At 49.6% G+C, this 14,632-nt stretch overlaps 1 protein-coding gene across 6 annotated transcripts in view; it reads right to left on the minus strand.

Moving 5' to 3' along the window:
* The window catches only part of dysf (dysferlin, limb girdle muscular dystrophy 2B (autosomal recessive)), a 456,546-nt gene that overhangs the window by 297,413 nt on the left and 144,501 nt on the right, over positions 1-14,632 (minus strand). For all 6 annotated transcript variants that reach the window (XM_085975973.1, XM_085975981.1, XM_085976004.1 and 3 more), the window contains exon 6: positions 8,939-9,132. In XM_085975973.1, the coding sequence (XP_085832099.1) occupies positions 8,939-9,132 (194 nt within the window). The remainder of the gene's footprint in view (positions 1-8,938; positions 9,133-14,632) is intronic.

The following is a 14,632-nucleotide window of genomic DNA, read 5'->3' on the forward strand; positions in this document are numbered from 1 at the left end:
TGCCCTCTAGCGCCGCAAAATGGGCGCTAAGCCCACTCAATTTCTAGGCCCTGTTGTTTGTTTATATACAGGATCCGTGTAATTCTTTATCCACTGAACCACGGATCTAACAGTGGCGACGAGTGTTGATGTGAATCTACCTGCAACATTAAACAACGGAAAAAAAAAAAAATAGTCGAGTCCAGGAACACGGGCGTCGACCGCGAGCAACCGCCCAGCAGTCAGGCAGAGATCCAACTTCGCTGGGGAGGCTGTGGAGAGCCGGGCTTGGTTCCCCAGCCACAACGAGCAGTAAGAGACCGACAACAGGTCCAGAGCAGACCCTTCCCGAGCAGCGGCGGCTGGAGCCGACCGACGGCAGAGAGAGAGAGCCGGGCAGCGTCGACGGGGTAAGAAAGAGGGTGAAGAGAGCAGGGTGCAGCCGGGGATTGATCACCGGGCGGCGTCGAGGAAAAATACTGCAAACCAGAGAGAGAGAGGGTAAGAAACAGCCGGGTTCTAGACTGAGCGGCGTCGACAAATATCAAGAGAAGAACGCGCAGAGCACAGCCAGGGATCACGGGCTGATCAGGGTCCGCGGGGCGAAGCAAGGGGAGACGCCATTGAGCCGCGGAGAAGCAGGGAGAGCGCGGGAGGCGCCACTGAGCCGCGGAGAAGCAGTGAGAGCGCGGGAGGCGCCATTGAGCCACGGAGAAGAAGGAAGAGCGCGGGAGATGCCATTATGCGAAGCCGCAGCGGAGAAGACGGGCGAGCGCGGGAAGGAAGGAAAGCGCGGGAGACGCCACTTTGTGCCAGCGGAGAAGAAGGGGAAGCGCGGGAGGCGCCATTGGGGATAGTTAATGCACAACCAAGGATGCCGAAGAGTGGCAGTATCTCTACGTTTGACAATGAAGTCGAAGATTGGGCGACATATGTGGAACGTATTGAGGTGTACTGCAGGGCGAATGAAGTGCCAGATGCTAATAAAGCACTGGTTCTGTTAAATTCCATGGGTGCAAAAACTTATGGGTTACTGCGAAATCTAATAACCCCAGAGAAGCCGGTAAACAAGGATTTTGGAAGCATAGTAGAAATCCTACAGGACCACTTAAGCCCCACACCACTGCTGATAGCAGAACGATTTAAGTTCCATAAAAGGAACCAACACAAAGACAAAAGCAATGCTGAGTACCTAACAGAACTGCGCAAGCTATCGAAATACTGCCAGTTTGGAGCGGGACTAGCAGACACGTTAAGGGACAAGTTTGTGTGTGGGCTACAAAGTGAAGGAACCCAGAAACGGCTTCTATCAGAAAAGGACCTTATTCTGGACAAAGCTTTCAATATGGCAGTATCACATGAAGCAGCCGCAAGGGGCGCTGCAGAGATACAACGGAGACCGCAAGAATACGGCACCAACGAAATGACCTATGGAACAGGGAAGTGCTATCGCTGCGGCAGAACAATACATGACCAGAAAGATTGTTGGTTCAAGGACCAAGTGTGCAGACAGTGTGGGAAAGCAGGACACATAGCAAGAGTCTGCAGGTCTGGGAAGAAAACCAACAGTAAGAAATCTCCACAGGAGAAGTACAAAAAGGTACACCAGGTGATGGACAGTGGTCCAGACGAACAGAAAAGTGACACAGACTCCGGAAGCAAGGAGCTGGGTTGTCTGAAACTACACAATGTAACCGAAATAGAGGATAATGCAAGCCCAAAGTTTCTGAAGGCCAGACCAGTGCCTTATGCAATCAGACCAGCGGTTGAAGCAGAACTGGAAGCGTTGGAACGTTCAGGAGTACTGTCCAAAGTGGACTGGAGCGAGTGGGCTACACCCATCGTTCCTGTAATGAAGAGGTCGTTGAGTAATACGCCTGGGGAACCAAGGAAGGTCCGCATCTGTGGGGATTTTAAGGTGACAGTGAACCCAGTCCTTCACACGGTGTAATATCCGCTTCCACGAATTGAGGATATTTTCGCCTCGCTATCTGGTGGTAAACGCTTCACCAAAATTGATCTAGCCCAGGCGTACTTGCAAATGGAGGTAGAAGAAGCTTCGAAACATTCCCTTCCGATCAACACCCATAAAGGTCTCTATCAATACAACCGGCTGGTGTTTGGAGTAGCCTCGGCTCCGGCTATCTGGCAAAGGGCGATGGATCAGGTCCTGCAAGGGATTCCAAGGACCCAGTGTTATTTGGACGACATCTTGGTCACGGGCGAAAATGACGGTGATCACCTCGCTAACTTGGAGAAGGTGCTTGCCAGATTAAAGGAATATGGGCTACGAGCTAATCGCCACAAGTGCGAGTTTTTCCAGAAACAGATCTCGTATTGCGGCCTCGTCATCGATGAAGAGGGGTTACATAAGTCCCCTGACAAGATTGAGGCAGTAGTCAAGGCTCCAGCACCGGAAAATGTGGCACAACTGAGGTCATTCCTCGGGCTGGTAAACTATTACCACAAGTTCTTACCAAATTTGTCTACGGTACTACACCCGCTGAACACCCTACTGCAAACAGGGGTACCATGGAAGTGGGATGACGAACGTAGACGAGCTTTGCAGAAGTGTAAAGAATTGATCACATCAAAAGAGGTGTTGGCCCATTTCAACCCAGCACCACCAATTCGTTTGGCATGTGATGCATCACCCTACGGCATTGGAGCGGTGCTGTCGCACAAATTCCCAGACGGGTTGGAAAGGCCAGTGGCCTTTGCGTCTCGGTCACTAACCTCAGCCGAGCGCAACTACGCCCAGATTGACAGGGAGGCCCTCAGCCTAGTATGGGGAGTAAAAAAATTCAACCATTATCTGCATGGGCAGAAGTTCACCTTGCTGACTGACCACCAACCACTTGTCTCCATCTTTAATCCTAAGAAGGGCGTGCCAGTAATGACTGCACAGCGGTTACAAAGATGGTCCCTGTTTCTAGGGGCGAATCAATATGAAATAGAATATAAAGGCACGAAACAGCATGGGAATGCTGATGGGCTATCGCGCCTGCCACTGCCTACTGTGGAGGAAGCACCAGCAGTGGACCCTATCGAGATATTTTATTCGTCGATAATTGAACGATTGCCAGTAACTAACGCGGATATAGAGGAGACCCGCAATGATCCGACGCTGTCACGGGTATATGAATTGACGGTGAGGGGATGGCCAACACATGGCGACTCACTGTTGCCAGCATTCTCATCCAGAAGAAAACAGCTGTCAGTATACCAGGGGACAGTGATGTGTGGATCCCGAGTGGTGATTCCACCCAAGTTAAGGGAGAGAGTGCTAAAGGAGCTGCATGAAGGTCATCTGGGGGGAGTGAAAATGAAAAGCCTTGCTAGGGCTTATGTGTGGTGGCCGGGAATCGATCAACAAATCGAAGACCTAACTAAGAGCTGCTTAGGATGCCAGAAGGTCCAAAATGCACCACCACATGCCCCTCTACACCCATGGGAGTGGCCCTCCTCTCCATGGCAACAGGTGCACATTGATTTCGCTGGTCCATTCATGGACTCAATGTTCTTAATAGCAGTGGATGCTCATTCAAAGTGGCCTGAGGTGATAAAGATGTCTTCAACCACTACAGAGAAAACGATTGCAGTCCTACGGACCATATTTGCCAGAAACGGTTTGCCAGAGCAGATCTGCTCTGATAATGGACCACAGTTTGTGTCCGACGAGTTCAAAAAATTCATGAAAAGGAATGGGGTAAGGCATTACACATCCGCCCCGTATCATCCAGCCACCAATGGATTGGCTGAGAGGTTCGTACAAACCTTTAAGAAGGCGATAAAGGCCATGTGCGACGAGGAAATTCCACTACAGCATAAGATGGACAATTTCTTATTAGCCTACCGAAACGCGACACATGCAGTTACCAACCAGACCCCGGCCATGATGTTCTATAACCGAAGGTTGAGGTCTCGTCTGGACTTGCTCAGACCAAATGTGCGAAGAAATGTTGAGGACAAACAATTCCAGCACATCAACGAGAAGCCAACAAGGAGCTTCAATGTAGGGCAACCAGTCTTGGCCCGGGACTATCGAACAGAGAAATGGCAACCCCGAACGATATGTACAAGGCAGGGGCCATTAATGTACACAGTGGATGTCGGGGAGAACATTGTGAGACGCCACGTCGATCAGATCTTAGCGTCACAGGAAGGCGTCAACCCCATGTCTCGAGTACCTGGGGATGAACCCGACATACCGGTAGCATCTACTTCAGACCCAGTAGCAGTGGGACCCAATGAACTACCCGATGAAAAGGGGGTCAGAATCGCCTCTGCACCAAGAACAAGAACCTCCGGAAAGGCGCTATCCCGAAAGGGTCAGGAAGCCACCCCAAAGACTGAATCTATAAATGGACTTTTTGTTATTGAATGTACATGTAAAAATGTAATTGTTATTTGAATATTAAGGGGGTATTATTAATCTAAAAAGGGAGGAATTGTAGTGTATGTGCTTTAAGTCAGAACTACTTTTTACAGCTCCTGTATACTGTAGTACCGGCAGTAACCACACCGGTATATAAGCTGTGCGCATGCCTCTGTACTCCAGTCTAGAGATTGCCCTCCTCCAGTAAAGACCTGTTGTTTGTTAATGTACAGCATCCATGTAATTCTTTATCCACTGAACCACGGATCTAACAACATGGACGCCACAAGGGAAGAGCTTATTTGCTTTAGTTTGGTGCAGTCCGTAGTGATAAGTGGGCCATGGGCTCCGCAGCCAATACTGGGCCATCTACAATCAGAGAGATAACGAACCGAGGGAAAATAAATCATTGGCTCAGCTTCTAATTTCTGATTTCAAAAAAAGGGAAAGAAGGGACACACCAATTAACTGCAAGCCCATGGCTTCATCAGTAATGGGAAGATTGCTAGAATCAAATCACAGAAAAACAACAACAACGTGTATTTATATAGCACCTTTAATGCAGTAAAACATCCCAAGTCGCTTCACAGAAGCTTCATCAGACATAATTTGACACCGAGCCACATAAGGAGATATTCGGACAGGTGACCAAAAGCTTGGTCAAAGAGGTAGGTTTTAAGTAGCGTCTTAAAGAAGGTAAAGCACAGAAGGAGGCCATTCAGCCCATCGTGCCTGTGGAAGAGCTATCCAATTGGACCCATTACCCCCCCCCCCACCGCTCTTTCATCGTAACCCTGCAATATGTTTTTTCAGGGACAGAGTATGCGAGCGCTCTGACAATAGGGGAGTCAGCCTGGTTATGTGGAAGGTATCTCCTGCCTAATTAACCTGAGAGAGTAGTTCAGTCGTCACTGAGGTGGTAGATCGAGGTGGATCAATGTCATGTACATGGGGTGAAATCTTCAACTTTGGCAGGGCCATATCACGGGCGCCAGCGGACCGCCTGCCTGATTTTCATTCCAATAAAAGTCCACCAAAGTTCCCGTGAATCTGTGAGCAGATAGAAGTTCCGCAAAACACATTACTAGCTCAAATCGAGGTGCATAGGATTGGAGGCCACCTTGGACAGGAAATTAGCTGGGAGTTGAAAGGCTTGAGTTGCAATAAAAAGGGACATTCTCTGCTTGGCAGCAATGGCCAAAGTGGTAGCCACATGGGCTGGTGGGGTTCCAGATATATAATATCCCTGTTCCCAAAGCTCTCCAACACTGGGGGTTTCCTCGCCTCATGTCTGGGTCTGTTGTAGACTAACTGATAGAGATTGATTGCTCTGATTAGTCAACAACGCCATTATCGTTGGATCATGCGACTGCCAGGATGGTAGAAGGCGAACTAGACGGAGCTTGGTCTTTATTCCGTCTTCCTATGTTCTCATATAACTCGAATCTGGGAATAGAGGGGAGTCAATGGAAGTTCGGAGATGATACCCATGATAGGAAATAGAGTGAACTGTGAGGACATTAGTAAACTTCAAAAGGCCACAAAACAAGTAGACAGAATGATGACAGATGCAGTTTGGCTTAACAAGTGTGAGGTAGTCGCACTTTGTCAATGGTTAATGGGAGTGGAATCTACAAGGGGAAGCACTGTGGGTGTTTCACTCCCCTCAGCGTCCTAGGATACATCCCATCCGGTCCTGGTGATTTATCCAATTTAAGTACAGCCAGCCTTTCTAGTACCTCCTCTTTATCAATTCTTATCCCATCCAGTATCTCCTCTACCTCCTCCTTCACTATGTCTGTGACAGCATCCTCTTCCTTGGTGAAGACAGATACAAATTATTCATTTAGCACCTCAGCCATGCCCTCTGCCTCCATGCGTAGGTAGGTCTCCTTTTTGGTCCCTAATCGGCCCCACCCCTCCTCTTACTACCTGTTTACTATTTATATGCCTATAGAAGACTTTTGGATTACCTTTAGCTGTCATTCTATTCTCATACCCTCTCTTTGCCCCTCTTATTTTCTTTTTCACTTCTCCTCTGAACTTTCTATATATAGCCTGATTCTCAGATGTATTCTCGGCCTGACATCTGTCATACGCCCCCTTTTTCTGCTTCATCTTACCCTCTATCTCCGTCGTCATCCAGGGAGCCCTGACTTTAGTTGCCCTGCCTTTCCCCCTAGTGGGAATGTACCTCAACTGTATCTGAACTATTTCCTCTTTAAAGGCAGCCCATTGTTCCATTACAGTTTTGTCTGCCAATCTTTGATTCCAGTTTACCCGGGCCAGATCCGTTCTCATCTCACTGAAATTGGCCTTCCCCCAGTTAAACATTTTTACTCTAGATTGCTCCCTGTCCTTTTCCATAGCTAAGTTAAACCTTATGATACTATGATCACTGTTCCCTAAATGTTCACCGACTGACACTTGCTCCACTTGACCCACCTCATTCCCCAGAACCAGATCCAGCAATGCCTCCTCCCTCGTCGGGCCGGAAACATACTGATCGAGAAAGTTCTCCTGAACACACTTCAGAAATTCTTCCCCCTCTCTGCCCTTTACGCTGGATGTAATTGGCGTTTTAAATCCGCGATCTTTTGAGCTGGTTTGGCCGATTTGCGCCAAAAAATCCAGCACAACCCAGCAGAAACTCCAGGACTGTTTAATAAGATGAAGGGGTTAAGGGTTGACCTGATGGAGGTGATTAAAATAACAAAGGGGATTGGTGTGGGTAGGGAGAGAGAGAGAAAGGCTCTTTGCTCTAGTGGGGGGATCCAGGACAAGGAGATAAAGTCTTAGACTAAATCAGTTAAATGGGAAACCTGGAAATCAATCAACAGCCTAGAAATTCAGTGGGCTGCGCCACCCATTAGCGCCTTAAGAGGGCGCTAAGTGGGTCGGAAGCCACTGGCCATGCCTCCCACTGAATTCAGCGGGACGCTAATGGCGGCGCTAGCCGTTAGCGCTGCGCCGCCACTGATGACGTCATCGGTGTACGCAGCACCCCACTGACGCCCCGATCGTGATAGTTAGATGCGCCCCCCCCCTTTAACGCCGGACGCAATGTGCGACCGGTTCAGGGGGGTCTACCTGCGGCGGTAGAGGCGCTAATTAAAGGAGAGGTGCAGGGGCGCCCATTTTTGTTGCTGGCCGCCTGCCAGCACCTCGCCGCGCTGCCGTCCCCGGCCTCCTGAGCCCCCCCGCCCCCCCCGGCGGAGTGCCGACTGCGTTCCAAGAGCCCGGCACTTCTTCTCGGTGCCGGGCTCTTTTGCCGGCACTCGCGATCCTCGGGGGCCCAGCTGGGCCCCAGATCGTGCTGCACAAGGCCCCTCCCCTTTAAGAAGGGGAGGAAGGCCTGCAGTACCGCAGCGTGATGTGCCACAGCGTTGCGCAGCGATATTCAGTTGCAGAGCCCCAAGAGGGATGCGGGGCGCCTCCAGCAGCGCCGCGCTTCCCTCTGGGGCGCTCCAACTGAATTTCCGCCGGGCGGCCGCGACTGCGTCCGGGGCACTACTTTTAGCGCCCTGGCGAGGCTGGCGCCCCAAACGGGGCTATAGTGAATTTCTAGGCCAAGGCGTTTAAAAAAGAGATAGACACTTAGTTGGGAAGTGAGGGTATTAAGCGATATGGAGACAGGACTGGGGATTAAAAAGATAGAAGAAAGTCTAGGAAACACTTGTACACACAAAGGGTGGTAGAAGTTTGGAACTCTCTTCCGCCAATAGCAATTGATGCTAGATCAATTGTTAATTTTAAATCAGAGATTGATAGCTTTCTGTTAACCAATGGTATTAAGGGTATTTAGGTCGCAGATTAGCCATGACCTCTTTGAATGGCGGAGCAGGCTCGAGGGGCTAAATGGCCTCCTCCTGTTCCCATGTTGCTATTTCTACAGCGCCTTTCATGACCACCGGACGTCCCAAAGCGCTTTACAGCCAATCAAAATCACTTTTGAAATGTCATCACTGTGGTAAAATTTAGATAAAGAGCTGACATGTTTAGCAAAATGGCTGAGCAGGCTTGATGGGCCGACTGGGCTTCTCGCATCTCCTTGTTTCTACGGGTTAAATTGAGGGGGGGAAAATGTGTGAATTGGGCCCATTTTTTCAACAGATTGCTATTAATCCAAAGGCCAGTTCTCTCTCGGCCTCTGCTTCCTGCAGTGTCCACCTGCAGATAACATCCGGCATGGACTGGTTGGGCCGAATGGCCTGTTTCTGTGCCGTATATCCTATGGAAACATCCAATTTTTGGCCTGGCTTGAGCCGGGTGAGCTATAAAAATCAATTCTGCTCAGGCCTTGAATTGATCAATGTAATAGGACTTGACGTTTGCTTTAATCATTTATCTGCTTTCCTTTTCCATTGAAAGGGTTTTCCGATAATGAGACTATCTCTTTAAAAAGGATCCTGATGGCAAGACTCACGGGGTGAAATTGACTTTGACGGAAGAGAAAATCAAGCAGGGTGTGAAACGAGATTCGCCATCGATTCTTTTACACTATTGCCCAAGATCAATTTCACTCCCACCCTCTTCAAAATGGGGTCTTAGCCCCAAGCCTTCAACCGTAGAGTAACTTGCCTGGAAGTCCTGCGGCTTGTTGGGAAGCAGGTTTTTGGCGGAGCGTTTCCTTTTCTTGATCCCATGGACCACGTTGGTCGGTGGCTTCTTCGGAATAGCGGGTAGCTCAGTCCCGGCTGTCCCCGTTGAGGGCTCGGCCTCATCGCCTGTGCCCAGAGGGTCTTCTGTGTCCTCCTCTCCCTCGCCACCAGTGTCTGCAGATACAAATTAAGAACATAAGCCTAGAAGGTGCTGTTGGTGGTCTATGTGGAATTTAAACTCGGTTAAATAAATCTGGAATAAAAAGCTAGTATCGGTAATGGTGACCATGAAACTATTGGATTGTTGTAAAAACCCACCTGGTTCACTGATGTCCTTTAGGGAAGGAAATCTGCTGTCCTTACCCGGTCTGGCCGATATGTGACGCGAGACCCACAGCAATGTGGTTGACTCTTACCTGCCCTTGGAAATGGCCGAGCGAGCCACTCAGTTGTCAAGAAGGCGGCTCACCACCACCTTTTCGAGGGCAAAGGGCAACTAGGGATGGGCAATAAATGCCGGCCTAGCCAGCGACGCCCACATCCCGAGAATGAATTAAAAAATATCCACTGGGGAAGACACCTCACTGCATCCAGTTGTTTCTTCAATGATTCCAGAGGTTTTCACCTCCACGACCCAACATTCCACACATTGATCACTCTGTGCATGATGAAGGCCTTCCTGATATTGGTCCTAAATTTGCCTTTTACTATCCACATTATACTGCATCTGCCATGCATCTGCCCAATCACCCAACCTGTCCAAATCATACTGGAGTTTCTCTGCATCCTCCTCACAGCACACACGCCCACCCAGCTTTGTATCGTCTGCAAACATTGGAGGTATTACATCTAGTTCCCTCGTCTAGATCATTAATATATATTGTGAATAGCTGGGGTCCAAGGACCGATCCCTGCAGTACCCCACTAGTCACTGCCTGCCACTCGGAAAAAGACTCGTTTATTCCAACTCTTTGCTTCCTGTCTGCCAACCAGTTCTCTATCCAAGTCAGTACCTTACCCCCACTCCCGTGTGCTTTAACTTTGCACGCCAATCTCTTATGCGGGACCTTATCGAAAGCCTTCTGAAAGTCCAAATACACCACATCCACTGGTTCCCCCTTATCTATTCTACCAGTTACATCCTCAAAAAATTCCAGTAGATTAGTCAAGCATGATTTACCTTTTGTAAATCCATGTTGACTTTGTCCGATCCTGTCACTGTTTTCCAAGTGCTCTGCTATTACATCTTTTATAATGGACTCTAGCATTTTCCCTACTACTGATGTCAGGCTTACTCTGTACTTGCTATAATTCCCCATTTTCTCTCTATCACTTTTTTTAAATAGTGTGTTGGTGAGAGTGCTAAGGGTACAGGGTGCAGTGGGCACTGGTGATCTCGGGTTGGTGGGAGTCTGAAGGGCACGGGGTGCAGAGGGCACTGGTGATCTAGGGTTGGTGGGAGTCCGAAGAGTACGGGGTGCAGAGGACATTCACAACCTACGAGTCAAATCATAACCACTGCTCCCAGTTTTTCACTCAGCAGGTGATGGTAATGATTCTGCTGTTGCCATTTGCACCTCCTCTAGACCCATCTTTTGTTTCTTTACTTGTCCCACTACCATCTCCTTTCACCTTGCACCATCATTCCTTTTCTCATTTAATCTCTCCTGCCTTTCACCCTATCACAGACCTTCCCTTTTGTTCTTTCCTCCCCTCCCCCCTTTCCCAGCCTCTGTACTTGCTTAAAACATGAGAACACAAGAAATAGGAGCAGGAGTAGACCATTCGGCCCCTCGAGCCTGCTCCGCCATTCAGTAAGATCATGGCTGATCTTTGACCTCAACTCCACTTTCCTACACTATCCCCATATTCAAAAATTTATCGATCTCTGTTTTGAATATACTCAACGACTGAGCCTCCGCAGCCCTCTGGGGTAGAGAATTCCAAAGATTCACCACCCTCTGAGTGAAGAAATTTCTCCTCATCTAAGTCTTGTTATATCTCTAACTTTTTCCAGTTCTGATGAAAGTTCATCGACCTGAAACATTAACTCTGTTTCTCTCTCCACAGATGCTGCCTGACCTGCTGAGTATTTCCAGCATTTTCTGTTTATATCTCAAAACTGATGAGGCTGTAAACTGATTGATGGAGATTGATTGCTGTGATTGGTCAACAACTCCATTATCATTGTATCGTGAGACTACCAGGATGAGAGAAGGCGAACTCGATGGACCTCGGTTGAGCAATTCCTACGTTCTATAACCGGTGATGATCCACTCTCTCAGTTTACTGCACAATGGTGAAGAAGGCAATCATCACCACTGTACTTCCGGGTCAATCCGGATATAGCTTGTGTGTTAGTTTGTCTTTTCAATGTTTCTGTAAGTTACTCACACATCCTGCCACCCACTGTCCTGTCCGCACACCCTGCCACCCACTGCCCTGCTCACACATCCTGCCACCCACTGCCCTGTCCGACCATCCTGCCACCCACTGCCCTGCTCACACATCCTGCCACCCACTGCCCTGTCTGACCATCCTGCCAACCACTGCCCTGTCCGCACATCCTGCCACCCACTGCCCTGTCCGCACATCCGGCCACCCACTGCCCTGTCCGACCATCCTGCCACCCACTGCCCTGTCCTCACATCCTGCCACCCACTGCCCTGTCCACACAACCTGCCACCCACTGCCCTGCCCACACATCCTGCCATCCACTGCCCTGCCCACACACCCTGCCACCCACTGCCCTGCCCACACATCCTGCCACCCACTGCCCTGTCCGACCATCCTGCCACCCACTGCCCTGTCCACACATCCTGCCACCCACTGCCCTGTCCGACCATCCTGCCACCCACCACCCTGTCCTCACATCCTGCCACCCACTGCCCTGTCCACACATCCTGTCACCCACTGCGCTGTCGACACACCCTGCCACCCACTGCCCTGTCCACACACCCTGCCACCCACTGCCCTGCCCACACACCCTGTCACCCACTGCCCTGCCCACACATTCTGTCACCCACTGCCCTGTCCACACGTCCTGTCACCCACTGCCCTGTCCGCACATCCTGCCACCCACTGCCCTGTCCACATCCTGCCACCCACCGCCCTGTCCGACCATCCTGTCACCCACTGCCCTGTCCACACATCCTGTCACCCACCGCCTTGCCCACACATCCTGTCACCCACTGCCCTGTCCGCACATCCTGTCACCCACTGCCCTGTCTGACCCCAGTCCTGCCTGACTTTGACCAGTTGTAGGCATGGCGGAATCAGGCAACCTTGCCGGCCTCCATTAACTGAATTTTATTTTGACCAGTTGCCTCTGGGCGAGAGAGACAAGAGTCGATTAAACCACAGATACACAGATTATTAAAAGTAGCGACGTAGGTTAATAAGACCATAAAAAAAAGCAAACCAAGCAGTGGGGTTGATTTCTAGAGGGACAGAAGTTATGCTAAACTTGTGTTTAGCCCACACTTGGGAGCACTGTGCACAGTTCTGGTCTCCTTATTATAAAAAAGATACAGAGGCACTGGGGAAGGCACAAAAAAGATTTACAATGATGATACCAGAACTGAGAGGTTCTACCTATCAGGAAAGATTGAACAGGCTGGGACTCTTCCCTCTACAAAAGAGAAGGCTGAGGGGTGACCTGATCGAGGTCTTTAAAATTATGAAGGGGTTCGATAGGGTAGACGTAGAGAAGATGTTTCCACTTGTGGGGGAGACCAGAACTAGAGGCCCATCAATATAAGACAGTCACTAATAAATCCAATAGGGAATTCAGGAGAAACTTCTTTACCCAGAGAGTGGTGAGAATGTGGAACTCGCTACCACAGGGAGTGGTTGAGGCGAATGGCAGGGATGCATTTAAGGGGAGGCTCGATATACACATGAGGGAGAAAGGAATAGGAGGATATGTTGATAGGATGAGATGAAGTAGGCTGGGAGGAGGCTGGTGTGGAGCATCAACACCGGATGGACCTGTTGGGCCGAATGGCCTGTTTCTGTGCTGTAGATTCGATGTAATTTGATGTAAACCATTCGTCCTGCTTCCCTTTGCATTTCCCCCTCTTGGAGGGCGGAGAACGGTTAAGAGAGGCGAGCTGGACTCTGTGGGACTGGCTGTCATCCCAATGGAATGCGGGAAAAGGACCTTCCAGAGTTCTCTCGTGTATACAGTCGGCGGAAAAACTGAGCCGCCTTGGAAGTAAACAATGTTTGAAAGGATCAGGAGGTCAAAGTCTCTTGCACTTCATTAACTACATCACTTCAGGCTGGATGGAGAAGCATTGCTCAGCTCAGAACCATTGCAAGTAGAAACCGGGCAGGTGGGGAGTGAAAATCGAGTGGTTTAGTTACCCGCTCGGAACTTCCCCCGCACCACCCCCGCCCCGTGATCTGAACCCGCAGGGTGTGTCAGCCGTGGCTCAGTGGGCAGCACCCTCGCCTCTGAGTCAGAGAGTCGTGGGTTCAAGTCCCACTCCAGGGACTGGAGCTCAAAATCCAGGCTGACACTCCCAGTGCAGTGCTGAGGGAGTGCATAGAAACATAGAAGATAGGAGCAGGAGTAGGCCATTCGGCCCTTCAAGCCTGCTCCGTCATTCAATGAGATCATGGCTGATCATCCAAATTCAGTACCCTGCCTTCTCCCCATATCCCTTGATCCCTTTAGCCTTAAGAAATATATCCAACTCTTTCTTGAATATATTTAACGAACTGGCCTCCACCGCCCTCTGTGGCAGAGAATTCCACAGGTTCACCACTCTCTGGGTGAAGAAATTCCTCCTCATTTCAGTCCTAAATGGCTTACCCCTTATCCTTAGACTATGACTCCTGGTTCTGGACTCCCCGGCCATCAAAAACATCCTTCCTGCATCTAGTCTGTCCAGGCCTGACAGAATTTTATAGGTTTCGATGAGATCCCCTCTCAATCTTCTAAACTCCAGTGAGTATAGTGCACTGTCGGAGGGGCCGTCTTTAAACCGAGGCCCCGTCTGCTCTCTCAGGTGGACGTAAAAGATCCCGTGGCACTATTTCGAAGAAGAGCAGGGGAGTTGTTCCCGGTGTCCTGGGGCCAATATTTATCTCTCAACCAACATCACTAAAACAGATTATCTGGTCATTATCACATTGCTGTTTGTGGGAGCTTGCTGTGTGCGAATTGGCTGCCACATTTCCCACATTACAACAGTGACTACACTTCAAAAAGTACTTCATTGGCTGTAAAGCACTTTGGGGCATCTGGTGGTCGTGAAAGGCGCTATAGAAATGCAAGTCTTTCGAATCAAGGTAAGAGCAGGAAGTCCTCCCAGTGTCCCAGACAACATTTTTCCCTTAACCAACACCACCACAAACACATTAATTGGTCATTCATCGCTGTTATTTTTGTGGGATCTTGCAGTGTGCCATATGGCTGTTATAGAAACATAGAAACATAGAAGATAGGAGCAGGAGTAGGCCATTCAGCCCCTCGAGCCTCCTCCGCCATTCAATGAGATCATGGCTGATCATCCAAATTCAGTACCCTGTCCCTGCTTTCTTCTTATGTTTAGCTATATAAGGACAGTGACTGCATCTGTACTTAAAGGGTGATCTGATCGAAGTTTTCAGGATATTAAGGGGAACAGATAGGGTGGACAGAGAGAAACTATTTCTGCTGGTTGGG

Source organism: Somniosus microcephalus, chromosome 2, assembly GCF_052327205.1.
Source record: "Somniosus microcephalus isolate GS21.2 chromosome 2, FLI_Smic_1.0, whole genome shotgun sequence".
In the NCBI taxonomy this organism is placed as follows: domain Eukaryota; kingdom Metazoa; phylum Chordata; class Chondrichthyes; order Squaliformes; family Somniosidae; genus Somniosus; species Somniosus microcephalus.